A 24,108-nucleotide genomic window follows, 5' to 3' on the forward strand; every position below is an offset into this window, starting at 1 on the left:
ATGGATTTGTCTTAGATGAACATCAATCCCAGAATGGGAGCCATAGTGTTTGAACATTTGAAAAATCCCACAGTGGAAAACCCCCAAGGAAAAGACCCTGTGGAACCATTTGGCTCCAGGGCAACATACACCAGAATTACTTCCTGCACTGCCCCGTGTCCAACAAACACAGAAATGTGTTTGTTCTGTGAGAATGGCTGGTATCAATGACACGAGCTAATCTCACCACATTCAGAAATGTTTAAAACAAAATAAAACCCATATTGGCCCTAGACCATCTCTGAACACTCAAAATGTTTAATCCCAGGATTTTAACCCACTCGAGTAACAAGGGCATTTACCAGCAAAAGTTCACTCCCCATGCTTGAATTCATCATCCTTTCTTATCTTCATTTCCTCCAAGATCCTCCCTCCAGCCTCACAGATTGACAGCTAGGCAAGCATTCTTGACTCTTTCTTTTTGTTTTTCCTTATTCCAACATCAATATGTCCTGCTAATTCTTCTTCTGAAAAGCATTCACATTTGCTCTTGTTTTTCCACCCATAAGGCTACAACCCTAGCCCATCCTTCACACCTGTTTTAAGTCCTTCTTGCTACCCCTGTCTTCCCCTCTATAATGTCTGCAAAGGGCTCTTATCTCATGCCATGATCCATGTTTTGTCAGTAACCCCCATCCCCACCAAATTTTGTCTCCCTTTAATCATACTCAACTCATCAGCAGTGGGATCTGTTTGAGTTCTGAAGCCCTCTATCCCTACATGGGAGAGGCTGCTCAGTCTTCATGTCTACCTTGGGAGATACTTCTACTGTGAAACTTTCCCTGACTCCCCCAAGGACAAAAGTTCCGTGTTACTTTGCTCATTTCTTTTACATAACACTCAACACATTTTATCCTTTAAGTGATAATTACAAAATTAAATCATTAGCTACTTATTCATTTCATTTAAATTCCCTTCCTGCCAGTTCCCTGCATAAAACCTCACAACAGAAAACTCTAGATAAACATGTGCTGAATTTATTCTCACTGTTGCAAGCCTGTCTACACAAACCTATAGTCCATTAATCATATTAATCCCAACCCTCTCACCACCCCCTTTCTGATCTCCTCTGTTTACTTAAACCCTACCCATCATTAATGGCTCACCTGTTTCTAAACTTGTGCATAGAATCCCAAAGGGCAAAGACCTGCCACCTCAATTTCATCTCCTTCTAGGACAAGATGATTCTAGACTGGATAATCTAGAATATGGGTAGGTTAGGGAATCTGACTTGGTAGTGAATATGATTACAATCAAGCGTTTGAAAAGCATTTCAAGATAGCCTCCAAGCATGGAAACAGAGCTAGATGTTAGGATATACTACCTGGATAATATAACTAGGGCAATTAATAACTAATTGAATTATGTATTAGATGGATACAGCCCTCAGCCCTATACTTCAATTATGCCACAAATGTTTATTGTTCTGTATTTTTATTAATGACTTAAATTAAGGTATACAAGTTATGCTTAATACCAATTGTCCTGACACAGGAAAGAGTATGGGAGGAGTTGGTCATGATTTATCAGCAATGGATTTGAAAAATATCTAAGAGTTTTGACTTATATAAAACTCAATATGTCAGAATGAAAGAAAGAAGAAAGGAAGGAGAGGAGAAGAAAAGAAAGAGGGAAAAAGAATGAAAGAGAGAAAAAGTAAGTAATTTCAGGTGGCATAGGTAGAAATCAAGCAGTGCTTTCCAAGGCTGTGGGCCACTAGGGAGGTTAACATGTGAAATTTTAACAAATAGCTCTGTGGTCAAATAAGTTTGGGAAACACTAGGTTAGAAAGATCAACAGGTCTGCTCAGATCCTTCAGTGTTCTGAGTACATTCTAAATTCCTGGGAGATTATGGTAGTCCACAGGATTTCCTGAACATATTTGACTGAAACTAACTGACCACTCAGTCCTGACCCCCTAATCATGTCACAGGAGCTGGGATGAGTGAAACTCACTTTGAGAAGCAGAGAATTTCAGCTTCCTGGGCTGCTCAGAGCCTATCAAAAGGGCAGCATGCAGCTCTGGGTATCTCAAAGAAAGAGAAATAGAGATCAGTTGGACAGGATTAGGAAGGGCAGTTAGGCTGGCAAAAATATTCAAAACCATAATACCTGAGGAATGTTGGAAAAAAATTGACATGTTTTTCCTGGAGAAGAGCTGACTTGGCGGGGGGAAGGTGGGGGGTGAGATAATCACAGAAGGTTGAAGGCTTGATAATTGTAATTAAATATGTGAAGAGCTGGCATAGGAGGAAGGAATTAAGCTTGTTCATGTGTGATCTCAAAAGATAAAACTGAGACTAGTGGTTGGTATCCTAAATGAGTCATATTTTTGCTTATCTTATACAGTTTTCTTTATACATATTACTTTTGGCTAAAATTCTGGTGAGGTGTTTACTGCCCAGCTAGGAGTGTTCTATTCAGGAGTTTCCAACTTCCCTGCTTCTCATTCTTTTTTGTCTAGCAACAGGACTTGAGTCATGGGGGACCAAATGGAGCACTCAAGTCCTACCTGAGGTAGTAAAAAAAAGATGAGTCCACGCATGGGTCCCAGCAAAGACTTTGAGGGAAATATAAGAGTCCAGCCAAGAAGAACAAAGAAAAACCCTAGTCCAAAGGACAGGAGACAATAAACAGGACCTAGAGCCAAGAATCAGGCCCAGGCAGAAAGAACACCGGAATGGGTGCAGGTCAAGAGCCTGGTCTGGGATCATTGCTGTGAATAGCAACTCATCTGTAGGAAACTAGCACATGAGATGTCAGGCTGGCATAAAGATACAGGATGGCAAGGGGCCCCAGACAGCCAAGCTAGGCGGCAGTGAGGAGTCTTTTTTTTATATTTCAGGTAGATAATCTACCATAGATCATAAGCGGTTAAGTGACACTCATACTAAATAACAATATTTGCATAAATTTCATGGGTTTCCTTCAATTATCTTCCAAAGACTAATACTTCAAGAATCTTTTCATTAGTTTGAATTTCTTCAGGACTTGTACTAGTTGATCCAAGCTCCTTTTTTTACAAATGAAGAAACGGAGGCCTAAAAAAGGGCCATGATTTGTCACAGTGACAGAACTTGATATATTATGGAAGGGCAGGGATGCCTGGGTGGCTCAGTGGTTGAGCATCTGCCTTTGGCTCTGGCATGATCCCGGAGTCATGGGATCGAGTCCTGCATTAAGCTCCCTGCAGGGAGCCTGCTTCTCGCTCTGCCCATGTCTCTGCCTCTCTCTGTGTGTCTCTCATAAATAAATAAATTAAATCTTAAAAAAAAAAGATTATGGAAGGTCAGGGCTTGAACTATCATACTCTGAATCCCTCAGCCCATTTATGTCCCTTCATATTCACCATGACACCTAATACAAAGATCAAGTCCCAGTCTTTGCCCCAAAAATGTTGGTTGAGGTACATTAAGTAGGCATGGTGTGTCAGGAACTAGTGTTGACTTTTCTATTTAAATAGCCAAAAAATGGAAGACTAAGCAACAAATGCAGCTTCTTCTCTGGATGAGGGTTGATGTCTCTGTTTGACACTAGGGAGTGAAGAGCCCCTGACTTGGCTCTCTTCCCCATAAGAGAGCTGGCCGGAACCCTAAGCACTGGCCCAAGGAAAGCCCTGTGAGCCTAAATACGCTGCCTCAGTTTCTGAAGTGATGCTGAAGAAGGACTCCTCTGGGGAGCCTTTGGTCCCTGGCTTGCCTGTAAATAAAGTACAATATTAAGTTGAAATATGGGCTATAGGCTTATCCTTGCCTGGCATTTGGGAATTCCCCCAGGCCCCCAGAGTCATGCCGCCAGAAGAAGCCATTAACTCCCACGGCTCAGGGGTAAGTGCTGCTTCCCAGCCAAGGCTCATAAAATTTCAAACAGAAACCCTCTGAACCCAGGAAGATCAGCCTCGTTGACAAGAAACACATGGGCAGAGCCAACACATGGAATGCATTTTGGTCTGAACGGCTTCTTTTGATGATGTTTCCAAGGACTGAGACTACAGCTCTCTGCACCTTCATGGCAAGTGCTCAAGTCTTACTTCTCTAGGCCTTGGCATCTTGTTAGAGCCCCCAGGCCCTGGGACTGTTGATTCTCAATGCCTTCATTGTGCCACAGGACTAGCCCCTGGCCCTTTGGGCATGGACAAATTGCACATTGTCAATATCTCAGCCAGACTGTTTCCTCTGCCACAGACTCAGAGCTGTGAGTGTGGACTCTTAACTGTCTGATATGGAATGCTCACCCTTGCTTGTACTGAGGACCATTTTTCTGTTTGTTCCACTTCCTTAAATAAGTCTCTAGGCCTATGACGATGCATGACTTCTTTATCAGATTCCCAACTGCACGCTGACAGTTCCCACAATCCTTCTCTATTCTTCTAGCTAGCCCCCACCTGTCATTACTGCCCTCATTCCTGAGTGCCTGTTCCAAGTCCTAAGCCATGCCCACTGGCCCCTTCACCCCACCTCTGTGCCCCTTTTCTTCTATCCTGAGCACCCCTCCAGAAAACCTGCCCATGTGGACCTCACCTAGCCACGTTGTTGCCCTTCCCCTTTCATTTCCAGCCGTCTGGTCTTTTAGCCACATTATGTCAGCTTATATGCAGGTGGATGCAAGTTTGGGGCACATTACCACACTTACCTTCTAAAGTTGTCTCTACCGTTAAACCGTGGGTGAATGGATGGATGAATGGGTAAATGGATGGATGGATTAAAGAAATAGTGACTTCCACCAGGCCCTAGATTTTGTCTAACCCTAAATGTCCCATTTAGCACAAGAATCTTCAGCATAATACTCAGAAAAGTACTCAAGAAAGGGACTTTTCTCTGCCATGAGGCCAGTTTTTCTATCCCAGAACACTTCCCAATCTCAAGGTCCAAATCATAAAGTCTTCTTTGTTCTGAACAAAGCAATCAGAGGTCCTGGTCCTGGTCTATGTTTGGGTCACCATTCTCAGTAAGGATGAAGACTTATTCAGCTCTTCTTTCTGGCAATCACCAGCTACACCAAGTGGCCAACAATAGCCACCAAAAGCCTCCTGTCTTAGTTCACACTACTATAACAAAATACCACAAACCAGGTGGTTTATAAACAACAGACGTTTATTTTTCACAGTTCTATAGGCTGGAAGCCCAAGATCAAGGCTTCAGCAGATTCAATGTCTGATGAGATCTTCCTTCTTGATTCACAGATGGCTGCATTCTTACTGTGTCTTCACTTAGTGAATGGGGTGAAAGGAGCCCTCTCAGACCTCTTTCATGAGGACACAAATCTTATTCATGAAGATTCCATCCTCATGACCTAATAATCACCTCTCAAAGGCCCAATTCCTTGTACCATCACCTTGGGGGCAGGATTTCTGCATATAAATTTAAAGGGTTTACAGACATGCCAGCCGTAGTTCTTCCCAGGTCCCACTTACTGTAAAAAAAATTTTTGTATGTCTAACAACAATCAAATGTGTTAAATATTTTTCTGTTGGTATTTTTTAAGAATGAAGCTGAGTGGGGCCAAATAGCTCAACATCAGACATAAGCTGTCTAACCATGCCATCTAACCATAAAGGAGAGCAGAGAATTAAAAAAAAAAAAAAAAAAAAAAGACCCTGCCCAGAGGCTTGCCATGTAAATTAGACACACAGAGGGAGTGCAACAAGACAGGGCAGGCACCCAGAGGAATACAGGTGCCGGCCAAGGATAACTGTCTTTGTTCTTGGCCAGGCCAGCCTGTCATCTGCCACCTTTAAGGCAGCTCAAGGGAAGGCTCAAGAGAAGGGTTAAGAGAGAGGAGACAGTAGTGATAAATTACTTCCAATAATAACTGGAAGAGAATAAGTGGAATAAGGGCTGAGAGGGGTCCAGACATGTGGCTCCTGGCTCCTGGCTCCTGTCCTCCATTATGTTCCTATGTGTGAGAGAGGAGAAAGAAAGGACAGTCCTAATGAAACTGGTCTCCAACCCCCACAAGGCTAAGAGGACCAAATGGAGGGTGTCCAGGATTTGACACGGGCTTTGCTGTGTGTATGCGTAGGGATAAGTGTGTGTGTGTGTGTGTGTGTGTGTGTGTTTACCGTTCCAGTGTTGGTTTATTCTTCTATTAAATGTTATTGTGCTGAACCCTGTGTGTGGGTGACATCTTCCAGTCTCACCCACACCATAACCCTGCAGCGTTCGCTCTTCATAAATTCCAGGGCTAGAGCCAGAGGCATCTCAGTCCAACACATCTTGTCACATTGAAATAAAAGCAAAATTAAAGCTAGACATGGTGGAATGCCTCGTAAAGCTCCCCCAACACACCATTCAGGCTCAGATTTCCTAACATCAAGCTGCTGCTCCTAGGACAACCCTCTTAATATGCATGTGAAATATGTAGGTCAAGGATGGATTTCAATCCTTTTATTAGAAGAAATCACATCAGTTCAAGGCACAATATTGAAGAGTGTCTGGGGCAAAGTTGATGAAAGCTGACAAAGTCTGTTCCATATGGGACTCACCCTGGGTTCACTGAGGACACACTGGGACTTTGTTGGAGACTCATGACACCCATCTCCATCCTGTGAATGTCACATGTAAACTTCACCTCTCTCTGCTTGGATCAGCAATCTCGTAATAGAGAAGAAAAGCAGAAGCGTGTGAGCATCCAAGTCCTGGTCCTCAGTTTCACCTGACTCCTTCATTCCTTTGCAGTCACCCTCCATCTACGAAACGGCCACTCCCCCAATTACATATCAGTAAATTAGCAGTTTGTTGGAATTGAGTTCTTTGTATTTTTTGCTGTCTTTGCTGATTCCAAACCTGTTGAAGATGAGTGTCTAGGGTAAGCCAGCCAGAGGAAGGGAGAAGAGATTCCTAAGGTTTGACAGCTCTGATGAATGAATAATTAGAATGTCAGAGGCTGATTCCTCAGGAACCATGAAAATAGCTAGGAACCAGAAAGAAGCAAAAGCCTTTCTTGGAGAGAAAAGATTCTCCCTGATTTGTAAGGGGGGTGACAGCTTTCACCCCCTTCCAAGGTCCCCTACGGCATCAGGGATGGAAAGTGCTAAGACACAGGGAAAGAACATAGGCTCCCCAGAGGTTCCTGGGCCCTGAGGGCCAGCTTCCAGAGCTGAGGAGGGGCTGAACATGACACCCACATCCTCAATTCTTGAACGGTGTGGGGATAAAAAAGATAGAGCCACCCTGGGCCCGTGCTTCATTTCTCTGTGTCTCCCACTGTGAATAGGGGAGGTTTGGGGCAAGCCCTGATGTGTGCAATGAAAGCTGCCTTTCTGGATTTGCAAGTAGATTAATGAGGTTGAAGTTTTACAGAAAACAGTTTTCCAAACACATTAGCCATAGGCTAAACATCTCCTCAGAGGAATTTTATTCTTAGAAGAGCCTTAAAAGTATTTCCTTTACAGTACCTGAGACTAAAATCAATCCCTGTGACAACTTGACACTCCATTTACTGTAAACCTTTGGAGATCTTAGAGCTGTTTACCCCATCTCGCCAGAGTTGAGGGCTCATTTGAGCACAAGAGTAAACCTCCCTCCATGAGGGCTGGGAGCAGAGAGGGGAGAGCCCTCCTTCCATTATGCTTATCAGTCTCCCACTTTTAAAGTTGTCTGCCAGAAAGCGCCAGATCAGAGAACCAAGTTCCTCTCTGGCTGTGTCACAATTTGAGGCATGTCACAACTTCTTCAAGTCTCAATTTTCCTATTTATATAAGAAAGAATTCCAAAAACCATTTCCTTCCTAACCCAAGAATTGCTTCCATAACCATGAAGACACACCGGAGGTTCTTTCAGCTTTGCAAAAGGCGCTTACTTATCAACAGAGATCTGAGTTGAATCATTTCTGGAGGTTTTATGTATAAAGTGGAAAGCATTTGGGGTGACTAAGTGGCTTAGTCCATTAGGTGTCCAGCTCTTGGTTTTGGCTCAGGTCATGATCTCAGGGTCCTGGGATTGAGCCCCACATCAGGGTCTGTGCCCAGTGTGGAGTCTGCTTGAGGATTCTCTCTCTCCCTCTCCCTCTGCCTCTCCCCACAGCTCACTTTCACGCATGCACTCTCTCTCTCTCTAAAATAAATAAATAAATCTTTAAAACATTAATAAAGTGGAAAGCATTGTCATGATTGCTGTTTCAATTCTTCCAACAAACCTGTAATGTCTTATAGACGAGGAGGTTAGGACTTAGATTATGTAGTTTCTCAGTCCCAGAGCTATTAAGTGATAAAAAGGTAAAATTCATTTGTTTCTACTGCCAAAATTCCTCAGTATTTTCCAGTTGAATTCTTTGATCACAAAGAAGTTATCTGTCTCAATAGTTTAGTATTGAATCATAATTATAATAGTTGCTACCAGCTGAGACTCTACCATAAGCCATGTATTTGGATAGTCATGTGAATTAATCCCACAACAACCCCACAAGTAGTCAATATTGTCCTCATTTTATAAAGGTCAAATAAAAATACAAATATAAATGAAGTAAGGATTCAGATCTGTGCTCTGCTGCCTTCCATTCCACAATTAGGAGAGAAAGAATTCCATAGATCTAACAAACTTTCCTATATCGCTAAGTTCTTGGGGACTTCAACTCAAGGTGCTTTTATCAGTGACAAATCTTTGAAACTCACTGAAATCTATTTGCTGTTGACTGTGGAACATCCAGAAGGTATGATAACTTCATAAGTCTTCTACGAAGGGTTCCTACCTGCGAGGGGAAGCTCACTCTTGTCTAGGGGAAATCCTTCCTTGTTAACCTTTTCCCTCTGACTACAGCACATTATAGCATTTTTTCAAAAGCAATTATTTGTGTGTTATTAAATATATCATTCTCCTCATGAGATTACAACTTTTGGGGTAACAGAGCAGATAGGTTATACTATATATCTTCCTTACCCCACATAGAATGTAAAGCAGGTCCTCCCTAAATACATCCAGCTGAGCTGGTGAATGGGTTGACTGGGGCTGCAGGAAAATTTAGGGGAGACTCCAGCTTATCTCTCCAGAATTATTTAAAAGGCTGTGTAAAGTAGGGGGTAGGGCACAAAGCTGCATTTGAAAGGAGCCCAAGCAAGCAAGGTGCAGACCATCTTATTAGGCCAGAGAGTTCAAGCTTATACTCACCCCAGAAGGGATAAAGTTAACATCAGAAACAATGTAAGAACAAGAGGACTTTTCCCCTTCAGATGTCTGGCAAAATTGCATCACTGCAAAATGTGGCTTGTTCCAGGTAACGAGTAGCAAGCATGCAGTCCCAAAGAGTGTCCAAGCTCTATTCTCAAGTCAGGTTCATAAACCACATGCTCCTAGAGTGGAGGGGCAGGACGGGGCGAGGGGCTTCTGTCAAAATTCTCAGAAGTCCACTAGTGCTTTGAAGGCTTCCTTCCCAGGAATATATCGATAAATTAATCACTCTAATCACCAACCACCTCCAGGATAAGGCTCATTCTCAGGGGCTTGAGAACCTACTTTGCATATAGAAGAAAGCCTGTTTTATTCCTACATCACCTAGAGAATTAAGAGGAATAGCAGCTTAACCAAGAGTTCACATCATATGCAATTTAAAAAGAGTACCCACATGTAGTAAACACCTCATTACATTTATGTAACTTCATTATTTCATTAATTTTCCACCCCATTTGCCGTAGCAGGGTGACAGCCCCAACCCCCACCCCGTGCCCACAAATGTTGCAGGGCATTCTCGCACCTGTCATTAGTCAGCAAGGACCACGGCATTCTTCTGTATTTTAATATCAACTAAAGCATGCATAGTACAGTTAAATCTGCTCTTTTCACTCCCCACCCCAGACACACACACACACATACACACACACGCGAGCGCGCGAGAGCTGAAACTAGTTATATATGATTTGGGGATTTTTCCAGAGCAGGGATAGTGTGCCTCACTGTTCCCCTAGAGTCAATTGCACTGTGGCATATTCTATTATCCTGCTTAAAGAAGCAGATCTGATATCTGGGCTCTGTTAGAAAAGGAAAAACAACAGGAATTTCACACAACTGGACCTGACCCCCAACGGCACAAATCTGGGATGTGTTAGGGATGTGAAAACAGCCCCACCTCTGTATGGTGCTTTCCATTCTCTAAGCTCAGGATGCATTAGAGATTTCACTGGGGCCTCACTAGCAAAGCAGCATCCTCTCCACCCATCAGCCCAAGCCTGACCACAAAAGGCCTCTCTGGCCCTCCGCAGGCTAGGTTGGACCACATCCCTGCAGCATTCCATTCTTCCAGGCCGAATTCCGAGCTGATAATCAAATCTCCATTGGTTTGCCTTCTCCACAAAATTTTAAATGGGAGATGTGCTCCTCTTCATTTCCTGTCTCACTCCCTCCACTGATTGTAAAGCAGTCTGTCACTTCCCACCTTGTGGAGATGGATGCCCTTCAGTGACCCACGGCACCACGTCAAGGTGCCATGCAAACTCCGGTTGGTGTGCTGAGCTGACAGCAGGAGTGGGGACCACAGGTGCCTTCTCCATTCAGAGCGAAGTCTAACCTATCGAGATGGAATCTGCTAGATCCAGAGGCAACCTCATTCTGAGCTGGAGATGGGGACAACTCCTGCAACCAGCTCTTTCCCCTTTCCACCCTGTACCTTCTCCCCTTCCCCAAGACTCACATCTTGGAGTCTCTCATGGTCTGTGCTAAGGAAAAGACAGGCATAATTTCCCGAATCACAGATTTGCTGATCACAAAGCGCAGGGGAGATAGAGATGGTGCCCTCCACATTTGTGGGAGATGAAGTGTACGCACATAGTTCCATTTTCGGTTCCTGGAAGGCAGGGTTCTTTTTTGGTTTGAATTCTCAAGGGAAGTGGCTATTTTGAAACCAGCCTGGGGGATATGAAGATAGCTGACCATTCTCATTGTCCAAAAAGAGAGTGAGAATATCCAGAAGGTGAGAGGCCCTCTGTGGCTAGTTTGAATGCATTCTTTAAGTTTTACGTTGAAGTTGATTCTTTTCCCATACTATTTCCATAATGTTCCTTTTCTTTATTTATTTTTCCATAAAAGCTATTCTCCTATACTCTACTATTGGTGACTCTCAGGGCTTATTCAAATATCTTCAGGATAAAAAACAGAGAACTCCCTCCAAGCATGTTATTAGTGCTCAATAATCTGAAACCTGAAACAAAGCTATAAAATAAGTTCAGTTTTTCTCCAACACTCAACATCTTCTACACATACACACACATACACACACACACATACACACACACACACACTTTGCTTGCCTCTCTCCCCATCTTGATACCCCCTGCTCTCTCCTAGCAGCCTGGGGCATGCCACAGTGGCATAGTTTGCCCACCTACCTCCCAAGCAGCCCTGGTACCCAAGTTCACCTCTTGCCCCATCATTTAATTTTTTGAAATAATTCAAATGGATGTGTTAATGGACGATAATGGAAAATAACAATAACAACCTTTTACATTTGTATACAATAAGATACTTTTCAAAGCGATGGACAGTTTTCAAAGATTTTACACTAATTATTTCACCTGATATAATGTTTTTTCTATTGATTGGCCCATTGGGTATAGGGGGCTGAAATTTTCTGCTCTGTTTCATGGATGAGGGAATTGAGGGTGAGTTTAATGATTTGGCCCAAAATTACAGAGCTAGACAGATGGGGAGCTGGGACTTGGTCAGAGGGTTCTGGAACCTGGTTCCCACACTGACTGGATGGTTGCTCGTTCAGCCTGTGTGTCTCCTTTTTGAAAAGAACAGCTGAAATAGGCAAAGCCTTAATTATTTCTCAAGGCAAAGACATGCTTAGAACCATCAGGGTCCTTCCTCATAGTGCAGACTCCTAAAATGCACCTCAGACTTATCAAACTTGAATATTTGGGACTGGACCACAAGCCTGTAACTTCACATCTTAATTTCTAGGACAATTCTTAGGCACATTAATATCTCAGAACCTTTTTCTTGAGTCGAGGAACAAGATTTTGAACAGTGAAATTTCAGACTTCAGAGAAAAGAAGATCAAAGAGTTATTTGAGCAGTAGAAACTCTTATGTGGCAGGCACCTAGGTGGCTCAGTGGTTGAGCATCTGCCTTCGGCTCAGGTCATAATTCTGGGGTCCTGGGATAGAGTCCCGCATTGGGCTCCCCACAGGGAGCCTGCTCCTCCCTCTGCCTATATCTTGCCTCTCTGTGTGTCTATCATGAACAAATAGAAATAAAATAAAATCTAAAAAGAGAGAGAGAGACTCTTAGGTCAAATGCCATTAATACTTTCTGAACACATGCTTATTTTGTGGTGGTCTGCACACCCCAAAATGGCCAGACTCTGCCTAAGTATTGTTCCAAGCCCTAACCCCCCAGCTCAAGGCTGCTTTACTCCAACCAGGAGCACTCAGTGTAGTTTGAAGAGAGGGGCCTGCCTTAGGCTTCTTCCTGTTGTCTGTCCTCCATCTCTGTGTTCTGCTTGATGTTAAACCCAGAAAGGAAAAGAAAACATAAAAGAGTATTTGGAAAACACTCTCTTCCTTCCTTTTAAGAATGTTTCTCTCCACAATTTTGCAAGAATAATACATTATTATCAAGAACTAATTCCCCACTGTGGCTACATTCATGTAAAATTCAAAAACATCTGGATAATTGATTGACTTTTTCTCTTTTTATTTGAATGTGCGGTATTGTGTACAACCAGCCTGTGTGTTCTCCCATGGGAACTGCTGAGGATGTAAATCCACCCCTCAGCTCTTTAATTAAAGTTATGAAAATATCAAGAGGGTCTCACCCTTGTAAACACAAGGAGCCTTTCCAGGAAATAGCTCTGCCTCTTGTGTTAACAGATGTCATGGGGCAGTTGGGTGGGAGAGTGTTGTTTTAAAATTCTCAATCTGCCTCACAAGAGTTTTTTCCTTAGATGGTTCCTGGATAGCATCACATGCTTTTCTCCTTTCAACTCTCACATCACTTCATGTAGCTTTTCTGCTCTGTCTCACTGCTATAGTCTGAGTGCTTGTGCCCCACCACCACCACACACACAAATACCTATGTTGAAGCCCCTAAGGCAATGGTGTTAGGAGCTATGATCTTTGAGATATAACCAGGTGATGAGAGCTTTGAGGGTCATGAATAGGATGCATGCCCTTGTAAAAAGACTCCAGAGAGAGCCCTTGCACCTTCCACCATGTAAGGGCACAGCCAGAAGTTGGCAATCTGCAGTCTGGAAAAGGGCAGTCACCAGAACCTGACTGTGTTGGCACCTTGATCTTGGACTTGCAGCCCATGGAACTGTGAGAAATAGATTTTTGTTGTTTATAAGGTTCCCAGTCTGTGGTATTTTGTTACAGCAGCCAGAACGAATTGAGACATCCACCTTGAGCACTTGTCAGGTGGACCAGAAATAATCCAAAGGCCAACTCCTTAGACCCATAAGAGTCATCATCTGCCATCTGATTTCCCTGGTTTGGGCCACATTCTCCTTATTTGCTTCCTGATACTGAGATAGGGAATAGCTTTGTAGTTATACAATATTGGATGTATCTTCCTGACTTTAAATACCTGGATGAAAAGTAGAAAATCCTTTCAGAAAATCAGGATGTTTAGCATCATAGTGACAAGGTTCCAGATACCTGCAGATTTATTCCTTCATTGAGATCCTTTTTTGGTTATTGGTTTCAATATCTCCTTGCATGTTGCTTTGTCAACAGTAAGCAGCCTTCCAGGCGAGCATTCTTCTGTTCCAAAGAAGGGCAGTAAGCTCTGGGAAGGAAGTGCTGAGCATCTTCACCCTGGGGGTAAATGGAGTCAGTACAGAAGAGATCTAAGAGAACACTGCAGAAGCAGGCAGGTGAGAAGACTGAACGTACAGGAGGTTGGGGTTAAAGATTTTGGAGTCTTGCAGATAAGCAATTCTGAGTTCAGCCACGGTATAGTAATCAGTACTAATATGTGGCTGATGAGGAACTAAAGAGAACAAAGATAAAGATCACAGGAACTGACTCCATTAAGGAACTGGACTGGGAGGGCAGAGATACCTCCATATGGATGCCAAAGTCCCTGAGATGATACAGCATAATAACCTGTGCTCAAATCCTCAAGAACATCCATAGATCATCCACAAGATATCAAATGATAAAAGCAAAAGGCAGTAAATAGAATAGTATGGGAGGATTGGCCTTCCAAAGAGGTGTCGTGCCCAGAAGTTCAGAAATTAGATCCTAGACCTGACCATCACTAATTTCCTGATGACCTTATACAAGTCATTTAACATCTTTGAGACTGGGTTTAACTCATATGTAAGAGAAAAGAGCTAGTTTGGATGATCTCTATGGCCTTCCCTAGTTCTGACGACCAGTCCACTCTGGCTCAGGAAGGAGGGAGTTGAGGGAAGCACAGAGGTCCTAGATGATGGGTTATTGCTGCCAAAATCACCCTTTCCCCTCCCTCCTCCTGTTCTCTCATTGACATGCCCTTTATTATCTTGTTGTTGTTGATGTAGTGTTTTTTCCCACAGAGCTCTGTGGGATAGGACAGCAGAGAACACACAGAGCAGATAGGAAAGGAGAGCGGGAGTGGGAAAGGGGAGGAAGGACTTCTCCAGGATTCCCCAAGCCCCTGCTCTCTAGAGCCACAGGCCGAGGAGGCGTGTCTTCCAGGCTGGGAATCTGAGAAGGTGAAGATCTCTCAACATCCTCCAGCCCCTCCAAACTCTACAACCTTTTCCTGAGTCTTCCTGATTCCAGCACTAGATCACTGGCCATTGTCCTCCATCATGTTCTGTTTTCTTTCCAAGCTTCTTTGGAGGCTCTGGCTCATTCCTGTAAAGGCCAAAGAGCTGAATTGGTAGGATCTATAAAGCACAGTATACTTCTGGTAATAGATTTTTTTTTTGTTTTTGCTGCATAAGAAAACATGATAGAACTTAGTCATTTAAAGCAACAACCATTCTATTTACTCCAATTCTGTTGATCATCTGGGTGGTTATTCTGGTCTGGGATGGCTTGTCTGTGGCTAAACAGTCTAGAATAGAGCTGTCCAATAGAAATATAATACAAACCATGTCTGCAATTTGAAATTTTCTAGTAGCCACATTTAAAAAACTTAAAAGAAACAGGTGAAGTTAATTTTAACAATGTATTTTAAGTTAACCCGATGTCCAAATATTATTATTTCTATGTATAATTAACATAAAAATTATTAGTGAAATATTTTACATTCTTTTTATCATACAAGTCTTCAAAGTTGTGTGTATTTTACACTTAGAATACATTTCATATCATATGAGCCACATTTCAAGTGCTCAACAGCCACCATAAAATTATCTCTCACTCATATGTCTGAGGTGTCAGGTGGGTTGGTTCAAATGTCTGGAATGGCTGAGGCTTCTCTTCACATAGCATTTCATCCTCCAGGAGAGCAGCCCAGATTTGTCTGCAGGATAGAAGAAGAGTTCCTATCAGCAATAGAACCCTAATGCACAAGTGATTTTCAAACCTCCATCTGTTTCATGTTTGCTGAAGTTCCATTGGCCAGAGTGACACACATGAGCTAACCAAGAGTCAGAGTGGGAGGGATCTATCTGAGGATGTGGTTACCAGGAGGTAACTAAAGAGGCCATCTCCCCCTAGACCCTCAGGTTGGAGGGAAACATCCCAGTGCTGCCACTAGCCTCCTCCTCCTCCCTCCTTCTTAGGATATTTCCTTTAAAAAAGAAAAATTAAGATAATCTGTAATCTTACCTCCTGCAAATAACACAGATAATTCTATCTCCCACAAATAATCACAGATAATTCTATTTCTCACAAAGAATACAGATAATCCTATTTCCCAAAGGTAAAAGATACTTTTGCCTTCCCATTATTTTTTCAATGCATACATACACAGTCATTTTATATATTAGCAATCAAATCATAAAATACTAACTACTATCATTTAACAAAACATTTTAGCATTTTCCCACATTATTAAATATTCTTCTAAGAAGTGAATTTTAATGGTTTCATAACATTCTATTGAATGGTTATACCACAATTTATATAAACAATTCCTTATTGCTAAAGGATTATATTGTTCCCTAGTTTTCATACTTATAAATAATAAGGAAATTATCTTAATTCACACATTCTCCATTCATTCAAGCCATTTTGTGAAGAATGGATTCCTAGAAATAGAATTTTTAAGTCAAAAAATATTACACATTTCAAAATATCTGATTGATTGATTGATTTAACAAATAATTACTAACCATTATAATGCCAGACACTCTTACAGGTGCTGGGGATACAGCAGTATGAAAAACAGACAGAAATCCCTACTGTCTTGGAGGAAGTTACATTCCAATGGAGCAAGCCTTCAATAAGGAAAGAAGTATATTACCTCATATGTTAGAAAGTACTAAATGCTACAGAGAAAAGTAGATTGGAAATAGGGGAGTGTCAGGGTGAGAACAGGGCTACAAATATAAATAAGATAGTCACTTATGTAACCTTTGCTTAAAATAGGTTCTTTGGTTTCTTTTTTCAGAGTATATAAGATGGGGAACACTGGGGAAATTACTAAACAGATGACCACAAGGTCAGAATCCAATTCATCTTCATCATAGGACTGGCCCAGGCTATTCTATTGGCCTTCACTTGTAAGCAACTGTAGGATTATAACTAGATCCCAGATAGTCAAGCTAGGGATGCATGGGGGAGGAGTCCCTTGCTGCTCGTCCCATGGAGATACATACACACTGGTACTCACATAACTCTTGGGGACAAATACAGCGAGGGAGATATTATGGAGCAGTGCTATCTTTGAGCCCCTGCCTCACCTCTTTGGTCAAGTGTTTCTTCTGATTGGCCAGAAACTTCCCAGAGGCTACAATCAGTACCCTTTTTTCTCAGAAATCTCAAACCACAAATATAAACCCTCTTCCACTATCATAGAAAGGCTTCCAGATATTAAACATTGATTATATGTGTTTGATGAAGGAATGGCAAATTAAATAACTGAGTGAATTTTTTGAGTTAAGAAAAAAGAAACTGCTTTATCTGAGGAGGAAGAAGAGTAGCAAACCTGTGGCATTAGGGAGGCAAAGTGAGATTTGAAAGATGATAGCAGTCTCATGAAAAAAGAACTTCAGTCTGGTTGTTATTCTACCACTGATGACTGCATTCATGTCCTCATAGAGTACTGATCTCTAGATATGCCATCTTTTTATCTGGACATAGATTACACAAAGCAGTATACATCTGTGCCGTTGAGGCCTGAGTCATGAAGGACATCCAGAAAGATCTCCCATAAACTATCCTTTGCCACTACTCACAAAAGCATTCATTCATTCAACCAGCAAACATTTATGATGTGCATGTTATATGCCAGGAATTTGTTCTAGGTATGCAGAATGACTGTTCTGGGTCAGAGATAAACAAGGAAGACCAGTCCAGATCTACATTCTATGGGGGGAGGTAAATATACAAGTATATGAATACAACCAGATAACAATAAGTACTGTTGAGGAAAGGGTGATGTAACAGAAAATGACTCAGTGGTTTCTTCAAGTTGGTGTTCAGGAAAGTCCTCTCTGAGGAAGTGACATTGAAGTTGAGATTTGAATGACAAGCAGGCACCAGACATGTGAAAATCAGAGACCACAAGGAGGCCCAAATGCCCTGAGACATGTTTAAGAAACATAAAGGATGACACCGGAGTAGTTGGAGTATGACAGGTGATGAGAAAATAGTGTGAAATAAGAGTCAGGTAAGGAAGCCTTATAGGCGTTTGGGTTTTAATCGAAAAGCCATTGAAAAGCTTTGAATGAGATATTGTGCATCATGGGGTGCCTGGGTGGTTCAGTCAGTTGAGTATCTGACTTTTGATTTTGGCTCAAGTCACGATCTCAGATTTCAACTCTGTCATCGCCATCTGTGTGGATGGGACCTTCCACAAATATGTCTTCACTCTTGATGGAAACTGCAACACAGAGGCTTTTGATGTGTACCTTGACATCTGTGATGATGATGACTTTTAAGGACACTGTGGAATGGAGCTCTGTGTCAGGCTCCACACCATGGAGACTGCTTAAGAGTCTCTCTCTGTACCTCTTCCTCTGTTCCTCCCCCCACAACCCCCATGCACACACACGCTATCTCTAAAAAAAAAAAAAAAAAAAAGACACTGTGCATGTGTTTTGTGCATGAAAAATGGAGAAAGAAGTAGAAGGCAAGAGTGAAAACAGTAAGACCAACAGTAACTTTGATGAGAAACAGAAGAAGGATTCAGGTGGTAGCAGTGGAAAAGAAAGAAGTGGACAGATTTTGTTATATTTCTCAGTAGGTTACTGATGGACAAGACATTGGCTTCAACTAGAGGATGAATGCTGAGACCATTTACAAAAATGAAAAAGACTATAGGAACAGCAGATTTTTTTTGTATATTTTTTTTATTGGAGTTCAATTTGCCAACATATAGTATAACAACCAGTGCTCATCCCGTCAAGTGCCCCCCTCAGTGCCCATCACCCAGTCATTCCCCGCCCACCTCCCTTTCCACTACCCCTTGTTTGTTTATGGGAACAACAGATTTTGAGGTAAAACTCAAAAGATCTATTTGTCCCAGTCAGGTTGGAGAGGCCTACTAGACATCCAAAGACTATGTTATGTAGACATTTGGAAATGAGCCCAGAATTTCAGGTAGAGATCAAGTTTGCAAGTCACAAGTGTAAACTGGCAGGACATGGATGTGGTTCAGTGTAATCTTTCATTAAACTCCTTTCATTAAGGTGTCAAAGGATAAAATGAATGAGTAGTTGTACAGAGAGTAAAGAACACTAACTCAGCCTCGTAAAACCAGAACTGTTTGTCACTCAACAAGTCACTTCTTTGTGAAATGGAGTTAGTGGTGATATCTACCAAGAAAGATTGTTTTAGAACCAAAGGAGCCAACATTTGCAAAAGCACCAATAGAGTATACAGCACAACCTAGGCCTCTTTCAGCAAATGGCTGTCTGCTCTATTCAATCTGAAAAGCTTTCTAGAAAAATGCAAAAAAAAAAAAAAAAAAAAATTCAGGGACCACCCTCGGAAGGAGTCTACTCCATGCCTCACAGGCCCTTTTGTTGACAGCTTTGGTGAAGGCAAATCAACACTGTGCGGAGCCCTCACTTGAATCCTAAATCAGCTGCTTCTGAGGGAGAGGGGAACCCAGCAATGAATTTCTTGACAGCCATGCTATTTATCAGCTGATATGTATTTTTCACAGATTATTAGACTTGAGCCAAGGAAGCAACAGTAAAAATGCATTCTACAAATATTATTATTGCTTCTAAGTGGAGTTTTGTTTTAGTTTTCTCTCTCTTTCTCCCTCTCTCTCTCTCTCTCTCTCTCTCTCTCTCTCTTTTTCTTTAGGAAAGTGCCTGCATGGAGCTTATTTTGGGGGCTGGATTGAGCTGTTTTCCTGGCTGCACTCCAGGGAGCTTCATAGCAAAGGTTGCTCAAGCTGCAGATAGTGGTTTTGTGGGCTATTTGTTGCTGCTTTTAAGTGCCCAAAAGACCTCTCATTCCCACGTCTTCCTAGTTCAAAAAGGAGGTGCAGGACTCCTGACCACTAACAATGAGTGTAGATCCTCTGAAATCAAAGGGTTGAGGAGGGAAGGGGGAAGGGCTACTACTGAAGTCCATGGTCATCTGCTCCCTTCTCATGACAGTGGCAATTCTGCACTGGACTTGCTCCAGGATCCTGGTGGGAAAATCTGTAGACGAACTACCACAGCAAACAGCACCCTTGGGGAATGTTCCTGTGGTGTTTCTGTCATAAAGGGGCCATTTGCGCTCAAGAGGTTTCCACAGAGGACACTAACCCAGCATGGTGTGTCATGAAGGGGGCACAGGGCACGGGCCTGCTGTGAACCGTCTAAGCCTTCCACACAGGAGGTGGAGGCAGGGCTGTCGCCCAAGGCCAGGCAACCACAGGCCTGGACAGTCTGCAAACAGAGGCTGTTCAATGGCCAGCTCAACTGGGTACTTAATTCTGGGGGAATAAATTAAGCCTTCACCTGTCACAGACATGGCTTCTCCTGGAAGCACCAGCACCAAACCCCCACTCTGAATTTTCTGGGAACATAATAATCTCCCAGAGATTCTGTCCACATGGAGAATGCTTTCCTCTGAGATCTTTAGGAATGAGTCAGGTTAGGCCAGAAGGTGGGCGTCTCCTACTGGCAGCAAGTGGGGAAATAAGGAATAGGCAGGAAATTCAGGAGCCTAACCAGAGCCAAGAGTTCTATGAGTTTTATCCTAATAAAGCATGCCCCTTTCAAGTGCTCCTGCTTTTGCCAATGTTTCATAAAGAATGCAGAATTACTGCTCAGGTAATCCCATGAAGGCTAGAGGTCCTGATACATTCACAAACAGGAAGGGAAGGAATTCCTCACCTTACATTTTCACACTTTGAGTTGCCCTAGGGTGAACCTCCCTGACTACAGGGATATCTGTCAGGCACCAAGGTAAAACGGAAAGGGGGAGAAATCCATTGTGGAACTGAATCTGACTCTGGATTTCTCTGAGCAAACTTCATTCAGTTATTCAACAGATATAGATTGAGCTTCTTGCAAGTGCCAGAGATTTCCTAGAGGCAGCAATCCGGAGGCAAACTGCTTTCTGGGTTCATGCGTTAATGGAGCACACAGTAAGTACACCTCCCTGAGCCTCAGTTCTCTTGTTGATGGAGTGAGGGTAACAGTAACGGCATGGAAACACTGTAAATGACCAGCAGCGTATGAGTGCATCACGGGGTTATGATATAAGCTTGAGAATTCTATACAGCAGTGCAAACATATGAACTAGAACTACATTTGTCAATATGGATGAGTAAGGTAAGTGAAAAAAGCACACTGGAGAAGTATACATTAGTAGGATTATCCATATAAGTCTTAAAATGTGCAAAACAATAATATATTGTGGATACACCTCTTTGTAACAAAATCAAGAATTTATGCATGGGAATGGTATGTCAAATTTGGAAGAGGGTCTCTGGACTTATATATTCAGAAAACATAAAAGAGCTCTTGAAAGTTTAGAACATAATAGCAGAAGTTAAAAATTCAATAGAAATATGAGAATAGAGTTAGAGAAAATTTTCAGAAAATATAGCAAAAATCCAGAGATGAAGAACGGAAGTGGGAATATACAAAGTTGGAGGACTCATCTAGGAGATCCAGTAACTGAGTAACAGGAGTTTACAAAAAAAAAAAATTCTAAAGAAAATTAAGGAAAGGAAATTATTAATAAAATAAAAATCTCTAGAATTGGACTCTGAGTCTTTTGGAGCCATTATTTAGCCCAATTATTTAAAATAGGCTCACATCATAGCATATCCCAGGGAAATGTCAGAATATTGGTATATTTGTCAGGGTAATTAGTGCTGGCTCCAGCAATAGGCAACCTTCAAAAATCTTAGTGTTTTAACAAAACCAAAGTTTGTCACTTTTGCAAAGTGTGATATACTTTAGGTTGTCCAACTCTACCTTGTAAATATATCACCTGGATCAAGGGTACACTGAGGTAAGTAGTTGTAGGAGGAGAAAATAAGGTTGGAGAAGGTACAGTGGCTTGTAACTTCTTAGCTTGGAGGGGACATGTGTCACTTCTGCTCTTACACCACTGGCCAGAACTAGTCACATGGTCCTAATCTAATCCAGCTAGGCTTGGAAACCTAGGAAAGGGCATGTAATACTTAAATGTTTTGCATATCAATATTTGGAAACAAAAAGAAGATCTTTATAAGTGGTCAATGACACAAGATCAAGAAGCAAAATGGCTTTGTATTTCTTTTTTTTTTTAAGATTTTATTTATTTATTCATGAGAGACACAGAGGGAGAGAGAGAGGCAGAGACACAGGCAGAGGGAGAAGCAGGCTCCATGCAGGGAGCCTAACATGGGACTTGATCTCGGGTCTCCAGAATCAGGCCCTGGGCTGAAGGCAACGCTAAACTGCTGAGCCACCCAGGCTGCCCGGCTTTGTATTTCTCAAAACCAATACTGGAAATCAGAAGACAGTGGAGTGAAGCTTTCAAATATTTCAAAGTGATTTATAACTTAGAATTCTATACCTAACCAAACTATCAATCAAGGGTTAGTGTAGAATAAAGCCCTTGCAGACAAGATCTCTACCAATTTGCTTTCCATATACACCTTATTTGGAAGCAGCCAGAGAATGTACTCCATTATATTGAGAGAGAAAACTAAGCAGGAGAAAGATAAGGAACAGGACATAGGAGATCTAACACAGGAGAAAGGTGAAAATAATTCTCAGTACTAATGTGGGGGAGATCCTATGATAAAAGTGGGGCACCCAGCATTCAAGGAAAACAGAAGCAAGTGGGAAGACTCCAGGAGAGGCTTCTTCAAGACAATGCAATTGACAGACTACATGAAGTATCTGAATATATTGAGAGAAAAGTTGGCAATGATTTTGTTGCATTAATCATAGGTACTTAGGAAATAAAGAAAACAGGAAAAAAGAAAATTGTTAAATCCAGAGAAAACAAAAAGTTGCTCATGGAAGGAATTTAATTATAGCTTACTACACAGCTCAGCTGTGAATGTGCCCTGAGCATGTTAGAATGAAGGGGTGGGAAGAATGCATGGGGGAAGGTGGAGTGGGATGGAAGAAAGAGAGCCAAACTTCATCTTTTACTGTGGGAAATTAACAGATAATTCCTAAAACAAGCAAACAAAAACAAAGTACCAAGCACGTTATTAAGAGGTAAGAGGCCAAAACCAAAAGAACAAGATAGAGGAACCAGCAAGTGGTTGCTTATGGGAAGGAAGAAATGGTGGTGAGGAGGCTGGGGACCACTGTTTGACTTAATAAACTTTATTGGTAGTTGACTTTTCAAATTATGTGCTCATATAATGTTGTTAAAAAGTTAAAAAAAAAAAACAAGTTCTAGACTGATAGATATAGCCTGATACAATTTCTATGAATGCCACCACACTATATTTTATAGGCACATACAATGTTTGTTAATGACTGGAGAGAGAGTCTAGGATATCCACCAAACTGGAAACCATTGTTCCTGGGGAGGTTAGCCTCTCATTTAAAGCTATGTATAATGTTTGATAGAGAATTTGGCTTTATTACCATAAAAATGTATTCATATGTTATCTCTGAAATTAAATGTAAATGAAAACCAAAATTTTATTATTTACAAAAGGCAAAAAAAAGTATTTTAAGTCTGGAATGTAATAGTCTAATTAAAAAGCCCCATTTTGAACCTACTCCACTTTTTCAGAGCTGATGGTGAAATTGTCAACAGGGAGAGTCAGACTGAGCAAAAGGGCAACCATGAGAGGGAGTAATAGAAGTGTTATGGGGAAGTGGGACAACACAGGAAACTTGCACTGAACCTCATCACTATGTGTACCTGTGTGGCACTAGTTCAGTCCAAAGCCCACAGAGAGATCTACACATTTTCTTTCTTTTTTCCCCCCATCCATTCTTCACTATCCTATTCATTCAATATCCATCTTCATTCATCATCCTTTCACCATCCACTTGCCATCCACCAGTCTTCCTCCACCTAAACATTAAACCATTCATTTACCATACACCCCTCACTACCTACCACCCAACTCCCATCTCTCTACCATCTACTCATGCACCATTCACCTTTCATACATCCATTTTCCATGATGTAGCTATCTATCATTTCATTACCAGTCATCCATCACCGAATCCTGTACCCACCACCCACCTTCCATTTGCACTTTCACAGGACACAACCCATTACTCATCAGTCTAACAATCATCCATTTATTTGCCGTGTACTTCCTATTCATGCATCATCCAGCCACCACTTACTTGCCCACCACTTTCAGTTAGAAAGTCTGTTCAGGAGGAAGCTGATTGTTATTATCCTCATGTCCCAGGGAGTGAGGGAAAGCTGAGATATAGAGGGTGGGTGAAGGAGCTGCTTGGTGTCATGCACTGAATCAGGAAGGGTGCCAAGTGGCCCAGGAGTTACTTCCCAGGTAAAATTTCTCAAATGGTAAATACTCAGGCAACAGGACCTGGATTTGAATTCTGAGTCTCCATCTTATGGTCATGTAAGGTCTGCAAGTTCCT

At 42.0% G+C, this 24,108-nt stretch overlaps 1 protein-coding gene across 2 annotated transcripts in view; it reads right to left on the bottom strand.

The window, feature by feature from the left end:
* Window positions 1–24,108, bottom strand: part of LOC144280573 (uncharacterized) — a 70,235-nt gene that overhangs the window by 11,893 nt on the left and 34,234 nt on the right. The window contains exons 4-5 of one of the 2 annotated variants that reach the window (XR_013349007.1): window positions 15,327–15,428; window positions 13,628–14,815 (exon numbers count right to left, since the gene is read on the bottom strand). Coding sequence is in view for 1 of the 2 variants with exons in the window: in XM_077842739.1 (XP_077698865.1) it covers window positions 14,743–14,815; window positions 15,327–15,428 (175 nt within the window). In the remaining variant the exon portion in view is untranslated. Of the gene's footprint in view, window positions 1–11,571; window positions 14,816–15,326; window positions 15,429–24,108 lie in introns of those variants that run through there. The other variant, XM_077842739.1, reaches the window with a different exon arrangement.

This window comes from Canis aureus, chromosome 12 (assembly GCF_053574225.1).
Source record: "Canis aureus isolate CA01 chromosome 12, VMU_Caureus_v.1.0, whole genome shotgun sequence".
NCBI lineage: Eukaryota > Metazoa > Chordata > Mammalia > Carnivora > Canidae > Canis > Canis aureus.